We start from the raw sequence: 22,238 nt of genomic DNA on the forward strand, positions 1-22,238 counted from the left end.
AAAAGAAATCACATCGTTTTATTTTCATTGTTAGAAATACTTTTTATTTATGACATTTTTTGCACGCTGTTTAGAGGTCCCATGTATATGTAATTATTTGCGACGTCTAATGCTGCGTCCGCATTGGTAAATTTTTCGTGCGTACCAGCTGTTTGTCGCAAATATTTGCGTGCTCGAAGTAAATCGTGCTAGTGTGGACGTATCGTCGCATTGTTCGGACGCAAAAATTTTCGACGCACACAACGCACACGCTCCATCGGTTGTCCGTTTTCGAGCGAAGATCAAATGATATGAGCACCGCGTCCTCACTGGTAAAAATTTGCGACGCAAATTCTTGCGACGAATCATTAGTTCAATACGCACGAAAAATTTACCAATGCGGTCGTGCCATAACGGAAATAAAATTAATTATTTAAGTGTTTTAAACAATTAACAGCAAATACAATCCACATGTTCAGAAAAAAAAGATAAGACAGATGCGTTAAGATGATTAAATAAATGTTTTATATATATAAACAATATATTTTCAGAAATGTATTGTTAGTGTCTCCTTTAATGATAAAAGTTTCGGAGATAGTGATCGTGCATAAATTGTTGTGAAGCGAAAGGTTAGTTTTTTTTATGATAATAATTGTTTATTAAAAATATGAATTATTTATTTTATTGGTAATGTGCGCGACCTACAGTAGGAAAAATGAAAGAATACCCATGAACGAACATATAAAACACGCTGTATTTTCCTGTCACCGTGTCACACAAAAAATTGGCCAGCGCAAGTACATGTAACAATTATTGTTACATGTATTTCCACTGGACACTTTTCTTTGTGACACGGTGACAGAAAAATACAGCGTGTTTTATATGTTCGTTCATGGGTATTCTTTAATTTTTCCGACTGTATATATTTTTAAATGTATGTATAAAATATTTCTGTTCAATAATATTTAAATATTTTATTCTGAATATAATTTGAAATTACTAGTCGAAATATTTTTAACTTTATTGATAATATAAAAAGAATATTCAATAGATAATTATTTATTTATTTTTTTTTTTTTTTGATTGATGTGGAACCAATTGCAAGTGAGTCATTCTCTATTACGATAAAGTTAGCTTCCACAGGTCGACTCAATCACTTTTGGTTAGTCAACATAGCACATAGAATAATTGATACATAATTTACATTCAGCCAGATTTTTCGAGGAATTGGTGTTTTTATTCATGTCAATGTTTCTCGTATAGCTGTGGATGCTTTTAAAATGCATATAGCCAGATCCAGGAACAATCTGACCCAAAAAAATAAAGGAAGGATGAAAATATATATAATAAAAAAATAATAAAAATTATTTCATTATATAATAAAAATTTACAATTCTACATCCCCTCAATGTTACAATAATGAAGGTGAAAAATATACATTCAAAATAAGTCCAGAATTGGATAAAATGACTAATTCTAAGCAACTTTCGTTTTATAGATTTTTTTCACTAAGTTAATACTTTTCAAGTTATTTGCGACTGAATATGTTCATTTTTAACAAAAAAGAAACATGTTTTTGGACAGTTTTTCTCAAATAACTCAAAAAGTAAGTATTTTATTAAAAAAAATTCTTAGCAAAAATATAGCTTATAAAAAGGTAAAAAAAAATGGTGTATGCGTGAAGTCTGTATACTCAGTAGAAGAATAGTTGTAACTAATCAAAAGTAGGTTCTTATTCGTCAAATTCCAAATCGAATATTTCAACCAAAAACGGAGCATTTTTCCTAGAAAACTCATTATAACTTTTTTAACATGTTTAAAAAGGTTCATTTTTGTTAAAAAAAACTTCAAACATTAAAAGTAGGTAAGTTACGCCCAAAATATTGTTGGTCCATTTTATATTTTGATGAAAAGAATCGCGAAAATCACCACTTAATTAGCTTCATTAGTTGCTTAATATATGTATTGTTTATAAAGAATATGATCTATATGGTAGGGGAGCTCAAGCGGGGATTTTTGCAGTTACTCGAGCGCGTCAGATTATCATATGGGGAGAAACCTGGTACCCTGCAGATGTACTTCTACCATATATTGGCTATTAACACAGGGGAGTTCGTTAAGGGGGGACCGAAAAAAAAATCTATTCTTAAAAAAACTCGAAATTGTCAGATTAAGATAAGGTAAGTTAAGTACATGCAAAAGAGTGTATATTTAAAAAATTTGACGATTTGAGCCGGACGTAAGAAAATGGGTGAGTCCCAAAGTTTCACAAGAAATAAGCGAATATTTCGCGAAATGGATGACAGATCGAAAAACTAAAAAATATATGCTTAATATTTTTTAAAAATCTATCGAATGATACTAAACACGACTTCCCACGGAGAGGGGTGGGGGGTAAATTTAATATTTTAATTACGAATCCCGCGATATTTCGCGAAATGAACATCAGATCGAAAAACTGTAAAATACACTTATTCAATATTTTTGAAAAATCTATCGAATGGCACCAAACACGACCCCCCACGGAGATGGATTGGGGGGTTACTTTAAAATCTTAAATAGGAGCCCCCATTTTTTATTGCAGATTTGGATTCCTTACGTAAAAATAAGTAACTTTTATTTAAAACAATTTTTCGGATTATGGATAGATGGCGCTATAATCGGAAAAAACGATTGTTGGAAATGGAAAATTAAATTAAAAAATGGCAAGCGCCCACTAAAATGGAAAACTTTACTTAACTTTTTTTGGTTTTAGGACGTACTCTTCAGAACCCAATAGGTCCCCATAACGCTCGAGTGACTGCACATTTAGCATACTTTGCTCCCCTACGATAAGTTTCATTGGTTCAAAGTGCTTATTTTTGAAAAATTTGGTTTAAAGTAATTTTATTTTTAAATTTGAAAAAAATTCCATTTTTTTTTTCAAAATTACTTAAACATTATTAATAACACCAAAAAATCTCAAAGAGTAATAAAATGTACGTTTTGCTTTTCTAAATATTTCGGATTTTTTGATTTTCTGTTAGACAAAAATTGGTTATGCAATGGCTGTTCAAAATTTGCATGACTAGTGACTCGTTCAAGCAATTTTAACTACAGCCTTTTCAAAAAATAGGAACCTTGAACCGATGAAACTTACAAATCATATAAAGCATACATAAGCATAGTAACTTGTGAAGCAGTGACGATTAATTTTATTTGGGATGCTAATTTGGGGGGCGATTTTCCCAATTTTTTTTAACAAAACATAAAAGGGACCAATGATATTTTGAGCGTAACTCACTTACTTTTAACGTTATAAGTTAAAAAAAAAACAAAAATAGACCTTTTTTAAACGCTTCAAAAAATTTGTAATGATTTTCCCCGTTTTTGGTTATTTCACGTTGAAATTTTAGATTTGGAATTTGACTAAGAAGAACCTACTTTTTATTATCTACAAATCGGCCTCTACTGGGTCCACAGACTTCATGCATACTGCATACACCATTTTTGTTTTCACTTTTGAATAAGCTATATTTTTGCTGAGAAATTTTTTTCCATAAAATACTTACTTTTTGAGTTATTTGCCAAAAACCGTCCAAAAAAATTTTTTTGTTAAAAATTAACATATTGACTTGTGAATAAACTCTGTAGAACAAAATTTGCCTAGAATAATTATTATAATTAGTCATTTTATCCAATTCAGGATTTATTTTGAATGTATATTTTTCACCCCCGTGAAGGGGGTATTCTCCTTCATTTTTGTAAAATGGAGAGGATGTAGAATTATAAACTTTTCCTTATATAATAATAGACAATTTCAACTACCTATTTCCAAATTTTGATCCTTCTTTAATTTTTTTTGAGGTATTCGTAAAATTGTGTGTTCTTTGATCAGGCTAATAGTCAAAATAAATAGAAATGTTTGCAAATGTACCTAAATTTGTTGTTAAAACTATGTATAAAGCATGTGAAGGTTGTTTTCAAGATATGTCAGTCATGTTGACAACGATTTTAAGAATTATTTTCTTGATTGAATATTGTAAAGTATTCTTGTATAAGTAAAGTAAATCTACAATATTTATAATCTACTTACTACAAAGTTACATCCTGCTTTCCTTACAAAAATCTGTGTCTTTTCCTCGTAAGTGATAATATTATTTACAGAATATTTTATACAAATAACACACAGTAGCTCAAATATTTATTGTAACAGCCATTAGTCATAGTGCGGCCGATATGTGAAACAATTGCACATTTAATGATACAAGCATATAATTTGGACCACATATACTACACATATAAAGGTTCAAATTTAGATATGAGGCCATCTCAGATTTTGCCTTTTACAAAAATGGCGGCCATTCAAATCGGCGGCTATACATGTGTGTTTAATAGTACCATAACTTTCGAACGAAAAGTCCGATTTCAACCAAATTTGGTATATAGGTTCTTTTGTTGATTTACAAGATGGATGTGCTGAACCAGAAGAATCGGTTTACCAGAAGTTGTGTTTTTACTGGTTGTTTATGTAAAAATATGTTTTTTTTTTCAATTTTTTCCCTCTGTATATATTAATTTTTCAAAAAGGTAATACCGCAATTGAAAAGAGAGTAAAAATATATTGTAGAAAATATTTTGAACATTTTAGTTATGTTAATTACCATTTAATAAATGCATAACGTATCTTCAAATGTACCTATGTGTGGCAGATTAGTGCAAATATTATAAGAATTATTGTGAATTTAATCGTAGAAGCATATAATTTGGACCACATGTACTACACACATCAAGGTTCAAATTTAGATACAAGGCCATCTCAGATTTTACCTTTTACGAAAATGGCGGCCATGCAAAATGGCGACTATACATATGTGACTAATAGCACGATAACTTTTGAACGAAAAGTCAGATTTCAACCAAATTTGGTATAAAGGTTCTTCTTTTGATGTATAAGACCAAAGTTTTGAACCGGAAGAATCGATTTACCAGAAGTTGTGTTTTTTCTGATTTTTATGTAAAAACATATTGTTTTTTAACCAATTCTTTCACCCTGTATATATTAATTTTTCAAAAAGTTAATACCGGCGTTGCAAAGAGCGTAAAAATATTTTTTAGGAAATACTTTGAACTCTTTAGTTATGGTAATTACCAATTTATAAATGCATAACGTATCTTCACATGTACCTAGGAACCTATGTGCGGCAGATTCGTGCAAATAATGTAAGAATTATTGTGATTTTGATGGTAAAAGCACATAATTTGGATCACACACACTACACGTACAAAGATTCAACTTTAGATATGAGGCCATCTCAGATTTTGTCTTTTACAAAAATGGCGGGCATTCAAAATGAATCTGACGCACACAGGTACATGTGAACATACGTTATGCATTTAATAAATGGTAATTAACAATACTAAAAAGTTCAAAATCTTTCCTAAAAAATATTTTTACACTCTTTTCAATGGCTGTATTACCTTTGAAAAATTAATATATACATGGTAAAAGAATTGAAAAAAACAACAGATTTTTACATAAAAAACAGTAAAAACACAATGTCTGGTAAACCGATTCTTCCGGTTTAAGACCTCGATCTTATTCATCAAAAAAAGAACCTTGATGCCAAATTTGGCTGAAATCGGACTTTTCGTTCAAAAGCTATCGTGCTATTACTCACATATGTATAGCCGCCATTTTGAGTGCTCGCCATTTTTGTAAAAAGCAAAATCTGAGATGGCCTCGTATCTAAATTTGAACTTTTTTATGTGTAGTATATGTGGTCCAAATTATATGCTTCTAACATTAAATGCACAATAATTCTTATAATATTTGCACGAATCTGCCACACATAGGTACATGTGAAGATACGTTATGCATTTATTAAATGGTAATTAATATAACTAAAAAGTTCAAAATATTTTCTGAAACACAATCTTACGCTCTTTTCAATGGTGGTATTACCATTTTGAAAAATGAATATATACAGGGTAGAAAAATTGAAAATAAATTATTTACATAATATAAAATAGTTTTACATAAAAAACCAGGAAAAACACAACTTCTGGTAAACTGATTCTTCCAGTTCACGACATAGATCCTGTAAATTACAAAAAGAACCTATGTACCAAATTTGGTTCAAATCGGACTTTTCATTCAAAAGATATTGCTATTAGTCACATATGTATAGTCGCCCATTTTGAATGACAGCCATTTTTGCAAAAGGCAAAATCTGAGATGGCCTCATATCTAAATTTGAACCTTTGTATGTGCAGTATATGTGGACCAATTTATATACTTGTATCATTAAACGTGCAATTCTTATAATATTTGCACGAATCTGCCGCACTATCAGTGATTTTATTTCATTTAAAAATAATTAAATTTCTTAGGACTTGATTTTCTTATGAATCTTTTATTGCTTAAATGTTTATGCAGTGCATCTTAGGGGGCACGATACAACTAAATGAGGGTCGTGAGTACATCAAGAATAAGTTATACAATAGAATTTTTATTTAATTTGACCATAGAATATATTCTGAGCTAATAAAAAATAAATAATTAAATTTTTAGGATCTGCCTTCAACATATTTTCGAAAGAAAGTTTATATTATATATTATACGTTTTACCGTCAAAGCTAGGGTCCAATAAAACCTGATTTTGCGTTTTTTATTTAATCTCGTGTCTAAAGTATACTTTAGATTTTTGTAAGAAAAGCAGGATGTAACGTTGTAGTAAGTAGATTATAAATATTGTAGATTTACTTTACTTTATTCTGTATTAATTTTTAAAAAATACAAAACCTAATTATAATAATTCTAGATTAAAAAATCAAATTCATTTCCGATTTTACTTATGATGGATATGGATTATGGATGTTATAGCAATATCTTTAGCCAATTTAATATGGTTTGGGAAAATATATCTCTTTTATTTTTATGAGCTAAAAATAGTTGTTCATTTATTTCTGATTTGTACTGCTAAGAAGCTTTATTTACCGTATTCAACGATATCTTTGTTCTGCTGTATGGGCCTGTTTAAGATCTTTTATAATTTATTTATTATCTGCTATATATCCACTATGTATATACAAAATTATTCTATATTTAACTGTTTTATATAACGATGTCCATTATCTTGATCTATTGCTAAGTCTGTCTTCTTATCAAGCTATTGAACAATATTTTCAAATATCCATCTCACCTTATCTCTCTCTCTCTCTCTCTCTCTCTCTCTCTCTCTCTCTCTCTCTCTCTCTCTCTCTCTCTCTCTCTCTCTCTCTCTCTCTCTCTCTCTCTCTCTCTCTCTCTCTCTCTCTCTTTGATCGGACCACCCGGTTAGTGACCGTCTTCTTGGTCATCCGGAACGTTGCCAGAAACAATTAGTCTCTCTAAATTATCATCACTTTCGCGAACCACGTGATCAAAGAACTACTATGTAATTCGCTATAGACCTGTTGTGGACAGACTTTTTTAATGTCAAGTTGTTTAAGAATGTAAACGTTTGTTCGATGAGGGGTAAAAGGTAAGCGCATCATTCTTCTCCAACAGCACAGCATGTTGCTTCAGACAAAAAAAAACCTCTGCATATACAGATTGCATTTCATAATCAAATAGCTAACTTAACCAAACCTCACAAAATTTATAGTCTAAGAACTGGGAGCGGATTTTGTGCGTGATAGGTAATATGGAAAAACTATACGGGGATATGTTGAATTAGTTGTGTACATGACTTTCACCAACGGCCGGAAACCAGAGTTGGGGCCGAGGGTAGTTATAAGGGGTCAAAATCGCCGTTTTTATTATTTTTTTTGTGACGCTCATGATCGAGATAGTGCACCAAAATTTGGGAATAAGTAGGTCATGACGTACCTAAGTAAAATCTCTAGGGGGTCAACTCTGCGTGGCCGACAAAGGGGTGGGGCAGGGGTGAATATATAAAAAATGTAAGGGGTTTTTGCCACGTTCGTGATTGAGATCGTGGAAAATTTGGAAATAAGTAGACCATGACATAACTAAGTAATATCCTCAGAGGCGGAAACCAGAGTGGCGGACGAGGGTAGTTATAAGGGGTAAAAGTCGCGGTTTTTATTATCTTTTTTTGTGCCGCTCATGATGGAGATAGTGCACCAAAATTTGGGAATAAGTAGATCATGACATTACTAAGTAAAATCTCCAGGGGTGGAACGCTGCGTGGGGGACAACTGTTGTGCCGGGTCACAAAATAATAATACACTCTGCGACTTTGACCCCTTAAAACTACCCTCATCCCCAACTCTGGTTTCCGGCTCTGGAGTTTTTAGTTAGCTAAGTCATGGTCTACTTATTCCCAAATTTTGGTGCACTATCTCAATCTAGCACGTCGCAAAAAACCCCTTATATTTTTTATATTCACACCTACCCCCACCCCTTTAGCGGCCACGCAGCGTTCCACCCCTGGAGATTGTACTTAGTTACCTCATGACCTACTTATTCCCAAATTTTGGTGCACTATCTCGGTCATGAGCGTCACAAAAAAAATAATAAAAACGGCGATTTTGACCCCTTATAACTACCCTCATGAACAACTCTGGTTTCCGGCTCTGAGGATTTTACTTAGTTATGTCATGGTCTACTTATTCCCAAATTTTGGTGCACTCTGTCAATCACCAACGTCGCAAAAAAACCCCTTTATTTTTTGTATTCACCCCTGCCCCACCCCTTTGTCGGCAACGCAGAGTGCCACCCCTGGAAATTTTACTTAGTTACGTCATGACCTACTTATTCTCAAATTTTAATGCACTCTCTATCATGAGCGTCACAAAAAAAATAATAAAAACGGCAACTTTGACCCCTTATAACTACCCTCATCCCCAACTCTGGTTTCCGGCTCTGGGGATTTTACTTAGTAATATCATGATCTACTTATTCCCAAATTTTGGTCCACTATCTCAATCACGAACGTCGCAAAAAACCCTTTATATTTTTTATACTCACCCCTACCCCCACCCCTTTGTCGGCCACGCAGCATTCCGCCCCTAGAGATTTTACTTAGTTACGTGATGACCTACTTATTCCCAAATTTTGGTGCACTATCTCGATCATGAGCGTCATAAAAAAAATAATAAAATCCGCGACTTTGACCCCTTATAACTACCCACTGCCCCAACTCTGGTTTCCGGCCGTTGGTGAAAGTCATGTACACAACTAATTCAACATATCCCCGTATAGTTTTTCCATATTACTTATCACGCACAAAATCCGCTTCTATCTCTCCGACTATTAAACAAACCTAACCCAACTTACTCTGTTGATAGTTTGATACACTGAGATAAATAGACTGCCCGCGCGTAACACTATTTTGCTTAGTGTGCCTTGTCTATTCTTATTATGTCTATGGCACACCCACGTTCCTTTCCTTAGTTCTAAACCATCGTAACATCGGTTTGGATGCCGATGGTCATTTTACTTACCTTGGCCGTGTTTGAGTGAGGCCAAGCCAGCCACTTGCGGGGCTTCTTTACCATAGCAGCCTTTAGTTAGGATAATAAATATATCCATTTCAAGTTTGTATAACCAGTCCCTTAGTGCGCTGACCCAAGACCCCTGAATTTCCACTCTTTCTGTTCATTCATGTCCGGCGTAAATAAATGGCATATTCATCCTCAGCACCTTAACTTGAGTAGCTCTTCAAGCCGGCCGAATAATTCCAGAGCATTTTTATTTAACTTTTTTGGGTCCAGGACCATAGCAAACGGTCCTGTGTCAGTTTGGTTATAGTCCAGAAAGCCACTGCTCATCCGCTAGGAAAAATATTCTGATTCGGATTTTTTGCACAATCTTACTCAAAAAGGACTCCTTTTAACAAATTTGCCTCTTGCCAGGACCAAAAGGTGGTCAAACATTGTTTAAACGTTTTTTTTTTTTTTTTTGTTTTTTCCTAAAATTATTTTTTTTGCATGGAAAAAAGTTTTTTAGGTTTTTTGGATCATTCCGAACAGAAAAGTTCTTTAGTAACTTTTCTCTAAAAATGATAGTTTTTGATATATAAGCGATTAAAAATTGAAAAATTGCGAAATCGGCCATTTTTAACCCTCAAAAACTATGTGAAAAACTGAAAATTTGTATGTTGCCGAGGTAGGTAGATATTCTTTAAACATCGATTGATGAAATCCCGAATTTTTCACGAACGATTTTCCACCGTTGCATGTGTATACAGTATGGTGCAAATGAAAGGAATAAATTCGTTTTTTCGTAAACCGGCGACTTTAAAGAAAAATCCCGAAACAGGTCGATTTTTATTTTTAAGTTATGATATTGTGGCATATATGGTATACTAGTGACGTCATCCATCTGGACGTGATGGATGGCGTAATCGATGATTTTTTTAAATGAGAATAGGGGTCGTGTGCTAGCTCATTTGAAAGGTTCTTCAATTTTCTATTCAGTAATATAAACATTTACAAAATTATTTATACAGGGTGTCCAAAAAAAAGTATTAAATTATTTGAAAAAAAAAGAAGAATATATGTAATTTATTTAATTCAAGATAAATTTTACTGTTACCCGAAAACTAAAAAATGTTTATTTCACAAATAAACATTGCTTTTCGATTTAATTCTGTATTCAAGCCAGCTCCCGCCAGCCACCTGCCTTTTGGAAGTTTGAACATTTAATTTAAGCGAAACCAATGATTATTTGTGAAGTTAACTTTGTTTTTTGATTTTTGAAAGCAGTAAAATATATTTTGAATTAAATAAATTACATACATTTTTCTTTTTTTGTCAAATAATTTAATAAAAATTTTTTGGACACCTTGTATAAATAATTATGTAAATGTTTATATTACTGAATAGAAACTTGAAGAACCTTTCAAATGAGCTAGCACACGACCCCTCTTCTCATTTAAAAAAATCATCGATTACGTCATCACGTCCAGATTGATGACGTCACTAGTATACCATATATGCCACAATATCATAACTTAAAAATAAAAATCGACCTGTTTCGGGATTTTTCTTTAAAGTTGCCGGTTTACGAAAAAAAGAATTTATTCCTTTCATTTGCACCATACTATATACACATGCAACGGTCGAAAATAGTGTCGCGCACGCTTGATTACCATTTAAAAAACAAAGGAGTTTTGCATATTGTATTGCAAAAAACTCTTCGGGATTTCATCAACCGATGTTTAAAAAATATCTACCTACCTTGGCAACATTCAAATTTTCAGTTTTTCACATAGTTTTTAAGGGTTAAAAATGGCCGATTTCGCAATTTTTCAATTTTTAATCGCTTATATGTCAAAAACTATCATTTTTAGAGAAAAGTCACTAAAGACTTTTTCTGTTTGGAATGATCCAAGAAACCGAAAAAAACTTTTTTCCATGCAAAAAAAATAATTTTAGGAAAAAACAAAAAAAAAAAACGTTTAAAAAATTTTTGGCCACCTTTTGGTCCTGGCAACATGCAAATTTGTTAAAAGGAGTCCTTTTTGAGTAAGATTGTGCAAAAAATCCGAATCAGAATATTTTCCCTAGCGGATGCGCAGTGGCTTTCTGGACTATTAGGAATTAAGCAACACGATCGTTTGCTATTACCGTCCTGGTCCCGAAGAAGTAAGGTTAAAAATCAAGTTAAAAAAGCGCGGGAATCATTTGCGCGGCTCATCACAATTGTGATGGGCCGTCTCGAAAGGGGTTGTAAAATAAAAACCGTCATTACATTGATTTACAACGTAAACATAATAATTAGAACTGACATGCTTTACAGTACAGTATCGATAGAGATACGATTTCATGCGAAATTATGTTTACACAAGACTTAAACATGACATTAAAGATTTAAACGACTAAAATATTTTGAAAAATGATATCGTCAGTACAAAATCTGAAGAGAGAGTAGAATACATTTATCATTTATGAGAAGTCAGTGACCAAACGCACAAAACTCAGAGATAACAATCATATTTGTACATCTCTGGATATAAATAACCATCATTGTTGATTATAACTATGATAAGGAATAAACGTGATTACTTTATGTAACACGTGCAATCGAATCGTCACTGATATTGCTGATAAATTTCTCGCTTTCTCACTATAATATATACAGGTGTCATTAGTGATTAAAATAATGCAGAGTCAAGTCCTGATAATACGTTATAAACTAGATTTGTTCTAAAATTAAGATGTAAAACACCTGCTTAGCTGATTAGATATCTGATTCACTTTCTTATTCTGCAATTTTATAATTCCCAAAATATATTTATACTATAAATACTTAGGGCAGTGGTGCTCAGACTTAAACTGCGTGGGATCTACCACATAAATTGCAAGCATCCAGCGATGGACTGCTAATAAAAAATCAATTTAGAAAATAAAAATTTTGATTGCACATTTCTATTTTATAAAAAGTTGTAAAGTTGCGCGTGTGGTAAGTTAGCTCAGTTCCCGTCTTTTCCATTTTTTTATTTTTTTTTTTCGTGAATTGCGATCGACTTCAAAAACTTTGGCGATCGACCGGTTGATCGCGATCGACCATATGAGCACTAGGGTGCATCGCAAAAGGCGAAAAAAAATTTTTATGGAAAAGTAATACCTCACAAAAGTTGCCCAATCAACTGTTAAGTATTTTGGTAAAATTTCTTCTGCCTCCCAAGACAATTAAAAATTTTGAAAAGACGTTAACAGACGAAAAAATTTTTATTTCGAAACAAAAATGTAATAGCTCACAAAAGTTGCCTAACACACTATTTAGTATTTTAGTAAAATTGCGTTGAGATAAAAAATATTTTCTTCCCCCGCACGGCAACTAAAAATTAGAAAAAATTAATTAATGTGCGAATTTATTTTGTAAGGGAAATGTAATACCTTATAGAACTTAAATAAATAAATTCGGTTTAAATTGGAAAATATTTTCTCGTTTCACAAGGTAATAAAAATTTTACTTAAGAAAAGTATAGTAAAACATTCTTTTTATAACAAAATAGCCTAACTTATCCGTCTCCCTGACGTCACCCAAGTTTTTTAATACTAAAATAAATATAAAGCAAAGTAAAAAGTTAGGTATATAAATATTACAAAAAAATATAGTAAAAGCAGTCTATTCGAATACGTCTTCCCATTTAGCATTAAAATGAGGCATAGTTTTTCTGGAATCAATTCGAGTTTCTATAAATACAACCCTCGAATACGCTCCACGAACTGCTAGAAAAGCTTGTGTCACAAGCTGGACACATCATTCTACACATTGTTTATGGCAGTGATATTTCTCAATCTCAATGTTAAAAGTGTCTAAGTTAGGATTCTTAATAAAATCTCGCAGATTGTCACTCGAAAACCTAGAGAATAGGTAGGTGGTTCCGTAAGGTGATCTTCTTGTTAGTTAATTAACTCAAAGTAGTCATTTGAATCAAAATTTTTATAGAAGAAAGTTTGAAGACCCTCACGTTTTTTGATTTGGTTACTGGCAAACTTCTTTTGATGTCCAAGGGGTAGATCATTTGAATGTCGCAGACAAACAAACCACTGAAGCGGTTTTTTAAAGATGTAAATATGTTCTTCTAGCAGCCGTATTACATCACCCTTAACGCCAGTATTTACGACTGTTTCGGCACATGCAATAGCTGGATTTGATACTTTCTGATATACCAGACAGCGGATACCCATATCCGAAATATTTGCACCCTGGCTCATGCACAAGTGTTATGTGTTCTTCCACGAATGATTGACCATAAAACTTGGTACTGTTTTTTATTTGAGCTAAAGTTTTGCCTTTGCGTCGGTAACTTTCTTTTTTTCCCGTTGTTTGTTTTTGTTTTCCCTATCAATCGAGCTTATCATTATTTTTCTGGGACCTCTTTGATTTAATAGAAATTCGCGCTCATCCAGAGGCACTTTTTGAGATTTGCTACAAAGACAATTAATCAGAGTGTTAAATTTGCATGCTGCAAGATCGAAACGTGCAGTTTTACTTTTGTTCCTAAAGCATTGAATTTAATTTTTGTAAAATTCACTGTTTTTCCTGCTCTTAAATGGTTTATTAAGTTTCATATATTTGTCATGATAGGCTTCATATATTCACATATTCATATATTTGTCATGATAGGCTTTTAAAAGCTGAATAATTCTTGCATGTTAATACTTCTTTTTCCATATTTCCTCCAATTTAATTGCAACCTGTTCGGCAATATCAGAAAATTCTGGCTGTTTCTTGCTGAGTTTTTTATCCTCTTGCAACCATAAAACTTCATCGCTTGTTTGTATTTCGGTAAAACATTTTCAGGTATATTTGGTGGTTGCCCAAAAATGGGGCGGTCCACAGCTCATCTTGATTTTATTCCCCAGAAAATTCGTTTAGAAAAAAAAAATAAAAATATTAATATGCTGAAAAATAACACTAGCAATTTTTCACGCTATTAGATATAAAATTTCCAACTTTTATTTTTTCGATGCACCCTAATGATCACCGCTGACTTAGGGTAAGTCGGGGATAGATGGAACACCGGTGTAGACGGACCAGTCGAATATTTCGATGGCCTGCTACAGCAGAACTGCAGTCGGTATGTGTGGTGGTTGCTGTTGAGTAGACCGAACACTGCTTGCCTAGTTTTTCTCATTATTTTCACGCGTATTTTAGAAGAAAACTTCATTTGTTTTGTTTTTGTGAGTTGAAAAATTTTTTATACTCGACTTCTTTGTTATGTGGCTAAGTTAGCTTAAATGATTTCGATGTGAGATCAATGCTATTACTTCAATGTACACCTAGATATGCTGTTAACCTAACACAGCGTGCCTGTAACGTGGTGTGTTTGAAGGGGGGGGGGGGCTCGTTCATCTATCCCTGACAATTGGGATAGAGGACTAGGGAAATTTGGGACAGTTGGACCACTTATAAAACCTGGGATAGTTAGACCATATCTCCTGTTAGGGCTTAACTTTATCTTTAAATTAAATATTACTTATAAAAAACATTTTTCAGATTCAAAGTTATATCCTGATAATTTGTTTTGTTTTGTTAAAGAAAAATGTCTACTTTTTATCAAAAAAAGGCACGTCTTGGAGAGGAGAAGGGTCTGAAGGTTCCTATCTCAAAATGTAGCTCCCTGGAAGTTATTGGACAAAATGCATCCAGTGCATTGTGTAAATAATGTTCAGACTTTGAAAGATGCCCTTGAAACTACTGGTCCAACTATTCCTATATTGTGGTCTATCTTACTCGGAGGGTACGGGATTGATGGACAACTTTTCATTAAAAAAAAACGTTTGAAATTGAACAAATAGTATATAAAAATACAGTATTTCAATGAATAATGAAAGTTTATCATAACAAAACATCAGATTTGTTATTTCGTAAGAATTGGGCCAATAATCACTGAGTAAAGTCAAAATGAAAAAGGTGGTCCATATAACCGGATTACCCTATACTTATTTTATAGTTAAAAATACTCGTACTTCTTTTAACATGTTGATGAATCTTGTAAGGTAGTTCTTCCATTACTCTGGTACAGTAAGTATACAAACTGGTATTTAACATAAATGAGAGTAGAGTATAACTTACTTAATTTAATATACTTTATATGTTTTGATCGAAATTATTTTTGGAAGGTGAATACTATTTAGTTTAACGTAAACTTTGGTTTGATTTTGTATTAAAACATGTACTTATAAACTGCAAATTATTAGAAGTGGGTATCTAATAAAAACTTGTGTTATGAATGAAATTACTCACAGTAATTCGTTGTTCTTTCAGAAGACGCTGAAGCACGAGCCCACCACATTATGTGGTGAAAAACGAACATCGTCGTCTACCTATACAGGGTGCAACAAAAATACAGGTCATAAATTAAATCACATAATATTCTGGGACCAAACATAGTTCGATTGAATCTAACTTACCTTAGTACAAATGTGCACACAAAAAAAGTTACAGCTCTTTGAATTTACATTCATACATTTACTGTTACCCGAAAACTAAAAAATGTTTAATTTACAAATAAACATTGCTTTTCGATTAAATTCAGTGTTCAAGCCAGCTCCCGCCATCCACCTGCCTCTTGGAAGTTTGAACATTTAATTTAAGCGAAAAGCAATGTTTATTTGTGAAATTAATTTTGTTTTCTGATTTTTGAAAGCAGTAAAATGTATTTTGAATTAAATAAATTACATACATTCTTCTTTTTTTGTCAAATAATTTAAAAAAATTACAGCTCTTTGAATTTAAAACATGAAAATCGATGATTTTTTCCAATATATCGAAAATTATTAGAGATTTTTTATTGAAAATGGACATGTGGTATTATTATGGTAGGGACGTTTCAAAAAAATAATAACATTGAAATTTGGACATCCCCTAAAACTTTTATGTACGTTCTAATTAAATTATTACTGCGGTACCGTTAGTTAAACACAATGTTTTTAAAACGTTTTTGCCTCTTAGTATTTTTTAGATAAGCCAGTTTTTATGGAGATGCGGCTTCTTTTTTAATATGTTTATATAAAAATTGTATGGGGGTTTTGTTCCCTTAAACGCCCCAAATGCTTGTGTACGTTCCAATTAAATTATTATTGTGGTACCATTAGTTAAGCACACTATTTTTTTGCTTCCTAGTATTTTTTCGATAAACGATTTTTTATTGAGATATTAATATGTTTCAAAATATACCTAAAAAATGTAAATTCACAATAAATTTTCATATACTATTACCAGGTCTTTATATTCTTACTTACCATGTAAAAATTTTTGTTGGATTTTACAAATGTTCAAAAGATCTCGATAAAAACTGACTTATCGAAAAATTACAAAGAGACAAAAAAGTTTAAAATAATTTGTTTTAACTAATGGTACCACAATAATAATTTAATTGGAACGTACACAAATATTTGGGGGGTGTTTAAGGAAACTCAACCCCCATAAAATTTTTATGGGGTGCACAAATTTTACTTTAATTTTTTTAAGATGTTCCTGCTATAAGAATGCCACATGTTTATTTATCTTCTTATATTGGGCCCCTTGGCCTGTTATTAACCGATTTTGTGCTTGTATTCGTAGCTGTGATGTTGACTGCCAGCTATCTCGCCACCTTTTAAAGGGCCTCCTATTGGTCTGTTGCTTGTTGGCTTCGAATCCCTGGCTATACGGGCTATTATCTCGCTGTCCATTCTCGTCACATACTGATTCCACTCTCGTCTTTTCTGTCTTCCCCACCGTACTATATCTTGTATGTTACAGAGATCTCTTATTCTATTCAGTTATTGACCTCAACGTTCTCATTTCTGATGTTCTCAGTATCCTCTTGGTTTCTGCTGTGTCACATCTTGTTTCTATCGCGTACGTCATGATCGGTCTTACACATGATTTGTATATGCGTACTTTCACTTCCAGCCTCACATCATTGTTTGCCCAGATAACATCCCTCAGACATACTGACACGTAATTGGCTTTATTTGCTTGCTTTCGGACGCCCTCTTTAACATCTCCATAACTACATATTTCGACTCCCAGATATTCGAATCTCGAGACTTGTTTAATTAGTTCGTTGTTAATTACTAATTTGCATGTTATGGGATCCCTTGGCACTAACAGGGATTTTGTCTTAGTTGTTCCACTGTATTGAAAATTTGTGCCATTCGCTGTAGGTTATCCAAGTTAACGGTGATTAAGATAGCGTCGTCAGCATAACAGAGGATTTTTATTTGTTTTTCTGCTACCTTATATCCTTTTCCAGTACCTTTAATGTTTCCTATGATTTTGTCCATTACTAAATTAAAAAGAAATGGGCTCAAGCTATCCCCTTGTCTGATTCCCGAGTTGATTTCTACTTCCAATGTTAGTTCATTCTCGACTTTTATTCTGGTTTTGTTCTTCGTATTAATGTCTTTAATTATCCTTATCATCTTTTTTGTCTGATGATTTTTGTCCTTTAGTAATCTTAGCACATCTTCCAATCTTACACAATCGAAGGCCTTAGTCAGAGCTATAAAGCACATAAATGCAGGTTTATTATATTCCAGTGCTTACTAAACTTATTAGTATTAACCATATTATTTTTTTTAGATTATACAGTCTCCGTTAAATTGAATATGTGGTAAAGCTATTGTCATTAATATAGATACGAATATATTAAATATATAAACATAAGGAACTGGGTGTTAAAATGGATCCCAGTGAGGTAAAATACAATCCCAACCCAAGGGAAAATGCGAATATATTTTCAATTTTATTTTTTGGGTGAGTAAACTTTTATTACCTTTCCATAGTAGCTTATTATGCAGGGTGTTTGGTAAAGAATGGGCCATAGCTTAACCTCAGGTTCCTGAGGTTAAAATAGGCCGATTAAAGCTAACTTACCTGAGTACAAAATTTATAATTGCCGAGAAAAAGGGTGTCAAAGTTAAACTTTTTTTTTTTTGTTGAATATTTCGTGACAGGTATAAGATAACAACATGAAATTTGGTATGTGGGGGTTTTTTGGGTCGAGAAAACTAAATTCCCTACCAACAATTATGTATTGCCCAGAGGGCGCCACATACGCCTTTCAGCACTAATTTATTACGTTCAATTTTTTTTATCCCTCACTCTGTATAATTTTGACATTAAAATTTTTATTCTCCTATTAGTTTTACTTAAAAAAGGTATACTTCTTTCATCTCCCTAAACTCAACCGTTTTCGAGATAACGCATTTTAAATCTGCGATACACCATAATTTTTAGCATAATATCATTGTAGGTATACCCGAAAAATAACTTAAAACCATAAAATTATCCAAAAATGTATCGCAAATTTCTTTAAATGGAATTTGCGATGCAACGACATAAATTTGAGAACTGGCACAATTATTATGGTTTTAAGTTATTTTTCGGATGGAACTACAATGATATTATGCTAAAAATGATGGTGTATCGCAGATTTAAAATGCGTTTATCTCGAAAACGATTTAGTTTAGAGAGGTGAAAGAAGTATACCTTTTTTAAGTAAAACTAATAGGAGAATAAAAATTTTAATGTCAAAATTATACAGAGTGAGGGATAAAAAAAATTGAACGTAATAAATGAGTGCTGAAAGGCGTATGTGACGCCCTCTGGGCAATACATAATTTTTGGTAGGGAATTTAGTTTTCTCGACACAAAAAACCCCCACATACCAAATTTCATGTTGTTGTCTCATACCTGTCAGGAAATATTCAATAATAAATAAAAAAAAGTTTAACTTTGACACCCTGTATCTCGGTTATTATAAACTTTGTACTAAGGTAAGTTAGCTTAAATCGGCCTATTTTAACCTCAGAAACCTGAGGTTAAGCTATGGCCCATTCTTTACCAAACACCTTGTATATTTTATTTAAAAAGGTATATCTATAATTGATTAAAGAATATTCTTCATGAATTTTTCTATCAGATGAGGAAGGTGTCAATGTGAGTAAAGAGTAGAAAATAAAATTTCTTAAACCAAGGTACCGAATAAATGGGACTTATGTATTTTGATTTCTCAATAACTATTTTATAGTTTATTCAACTTATCATAACTTAGTTTTATTTTGAGAAGTACATGAAAACTTTTGCTGATTGTGAAGATTACGATTTTGTGATAAAATCACTCATTTGCAATAAGTAAAGAGCTATTAAACATGCTTCAATTTGTCTGATTGCGGGAGGATTTGCAAGATTGCGAAATTACTTGAATGGATTATACTATATACATTTATTTCATTTGATATATTTTATTAACATTTTCCTGGAGCTATTTTCTTGTAGAAATGTACTATTCTATGTGTTTTCTTATACAGATACTATTTTTTTGGGAATAAGCGAATAAGCCACAATTTTGATAATGATTTCTGAAGTGGAAGTCGAAACGTCAAATCAATTTAATTTCAAACTTAAATTGTGACTTATTCCCCAATAAAACAGTAAATTGCGTAAGTTGCCAGATGGAAATAGCTCCACAAAAATATAAAGAAACCGGTATGGCCTAGCATTATTCAAAATTTTAGGAAATTGGAAACTTTATATGAAAAACTGTCACATTTTCAAAATTGCATAAAATTTTTACTAAGTATTTTGTTAAAGATTTCCGAAGTGGAAGTCGAAACTTAAAATAAAATGAATTTTTATCTAATATTCTGGATACTTCTCAATTAGAATAATACTTTTTATTAACAATTATTTATTTCTTATTAGATACACAATCCCAACATTTAGGACAGGAATGACAAAAGTTATCGATGTAGATGACGTATATAATACTCTTGAAGGTGATAAAAGTGATTATCTAGGAAACAGATTGGAGAAGTAAGTAACATTGTTATTTTTTTAGAAAAACTTCTATAGTTATGTTTTAATTCTCTATGTATATAATTTGACTTTTTTCGGATCATTACTTTTGAGATAATTTATTTTCATTGTATTTGGTTTCCACTTAAAATCATCCTAATTTCACAATCTTTACAATCTTAATTTTCTTTAATTTATTTATGATTTATGCCAATTATATTTGCTTCATTAATCGTATATACACGTAATTTACAGACATTGGAATACAGAAACAGAATTAGTTAATAAACGAGCAAAGAAGAAACCAAGTTTATTAAAAGCTATCGTGAAGACATTTTGGGTAGAATACGCTTTCTTAGGTTTAATAACCGCATGCAATGACCTGGTTATAAGAACTTTTCAACCATATATGTTAGGAGGAATATTAGATTACTATGCACCTGGATCCACAAAATCGAAATTCGAAGCTTACATATATGGCGTTGGTATGGTGACGTTTACTTTTATGGGATCTCTGATTATGAATCAATATGTCACAAATGCAGCCCATATTGGGATGAAAATGCGAGCAGCAGCTTGTGCGGTGGTTTACAGAAAGGTAAGTTTCAAATATTACAAGAAAATTTTCAAATATGTATAATAACATTTACGGGGTTGGGTCGTGGACTCTCACAGACGTCACCTGCAAAAACAATAAGGTGGGTGATTTGAATCACATTTTCTTTGAGTGCACAAAATACATTCCATACACCTATAATTTAATCGAAGATTTAATAAAATGTAATAATGTTTTTCCACCTTTCAATGTATCCCATTTATTGTCTCTGAATAGCAAAAATATATGATTGTTTAATGAAATATTGTACATACGAAAAAAGGAAGAAGAAGAAGATGTATAATGGAAAATGTGGTGAGCAACTTGGATAGTCCATAGCAGCCAGCTGCAGCTTTTGAACTGAGTAGAGAGCTGTGAAATAGTTTGCTATGGAACTCTAAGGGCCTCATTGCCTTCTTTATGTATGAATAGAAAACAAAAAGTTGTGACTGGCTAATTGACACCCAAGTCTATGCCATAAAACAAAACAAAAAAAAAGCACATTGAAGCTTTCGAAATGTGACTTTATCGTCGAATCCTGAAGATGTCTTATGCCCACCACGTTCCTAATCAAGGTGTTTTATTAAGAACCGAATAATAAAAATATCCAAAATCGAACACCTCGGTCAGAAATCTATGTACGTGGTTCAATACAACAATCACAAACCTTTTCAGAGCAGCAGTGTGCAAAATACAGATTACCATGATGGTCGCCAGAAGAATTTGCAAATTACGGCCACCTCTCAGAAGGCAATTACAATCTACAATTAACTCGACGGTCAAATTAATATCAACATAAATACATCAAACGTAGTCACACAGATTTTGTTTATTTTATGATATTATGGACCATTATGTGTAAAGCCTATCGCATACGATCCTTCCCGGCCGTATATAACTCACCACTCCAGAGATTTTAAGCTTACTAAAATGATGCTCTATGGTAGCGAGATCAAAGCGTGAAGAAAGATGTTACAAGAAGCAATATCAGCAGAAATAAGGTACTAATAGCCGCTAGTCTATCCAAATAATACAGCAGTAAATATTTTGTAGATACGGTATTGATGAATGTCGGCAAAATGGTAGGGGGTCCTATAACGTAATGCAAAAAACATCATTTCGCACACCTAACTATTAAAGATTGCTGTAAGTATATACATATGCGTCTATACGTAGATTTATAGATTACCAGAAAGCATTTGACAGAGTAAAACATGAAAAATTAATAACTCTAATGCAAGAAATTGGAATTGACAACAAAGATCTGAGAATTATCAGAAACATTTATTAAAATCAAACGGTCAAAATCAAAAAAGAAGACCAGTTAACAGATAAAATGGCAATAGAACAACGAGTACGACAGGGCTGTATTTTATCTCCACTATACTATTCAATATTTACTCTAAAAGGATATTTAAGGAAGCTTTAGAC

At 32.4% G+C, this 22,238-nt stretch overlaps 1 protein-coding gene across 1 annotated transcript in view; it reads left to right on the plus strand.

The window, feature by feature from the left end:
* Positions 1-505: 505 nt before the first annotated feature.
* Positions 506-22,238, plus strand: part of LOC114336774 (ATP-binding cassette sub-family C member 4) — a 100,045-nt gene continuing 78,312 nt past the window's right edge. Inside the window, exons 1-4 of the mRNA XM_028287151.2 lie at positions 506-608; positions 17,996-18,169; positions 20,120-20,230; positions 20,468-20,810. Of these exons, the coding sequence (XP_028142952.1) occupies positions 18,096-18,169; positions 20,120-20,230; positions 20,468-20,810 (528 nt within the window). The 5' untranslated portion in view covers positions 506-608; positions 17,996-18,095. The remainder of the gene's footprint in view (positions 609-17,995; positions 18,170-20,119; positions 20,231-20,467; positions 20,811-22,238) is intronic.

Source organism: Diabrotica virgifera, chromosome 4, assembly GCF_917563875.1.
Source record: "Diabrotica virgifera virgifera chromosome 4, PGI_DIABVI_V3a".
In the NCBI taxonomy this organism is placed as follows: Eukaryota; Metazoa; Arthropoda; class Insecta; order Coleoptera; family Chrysomelidae; genus Diabrotica; species Diabrotica virgifera.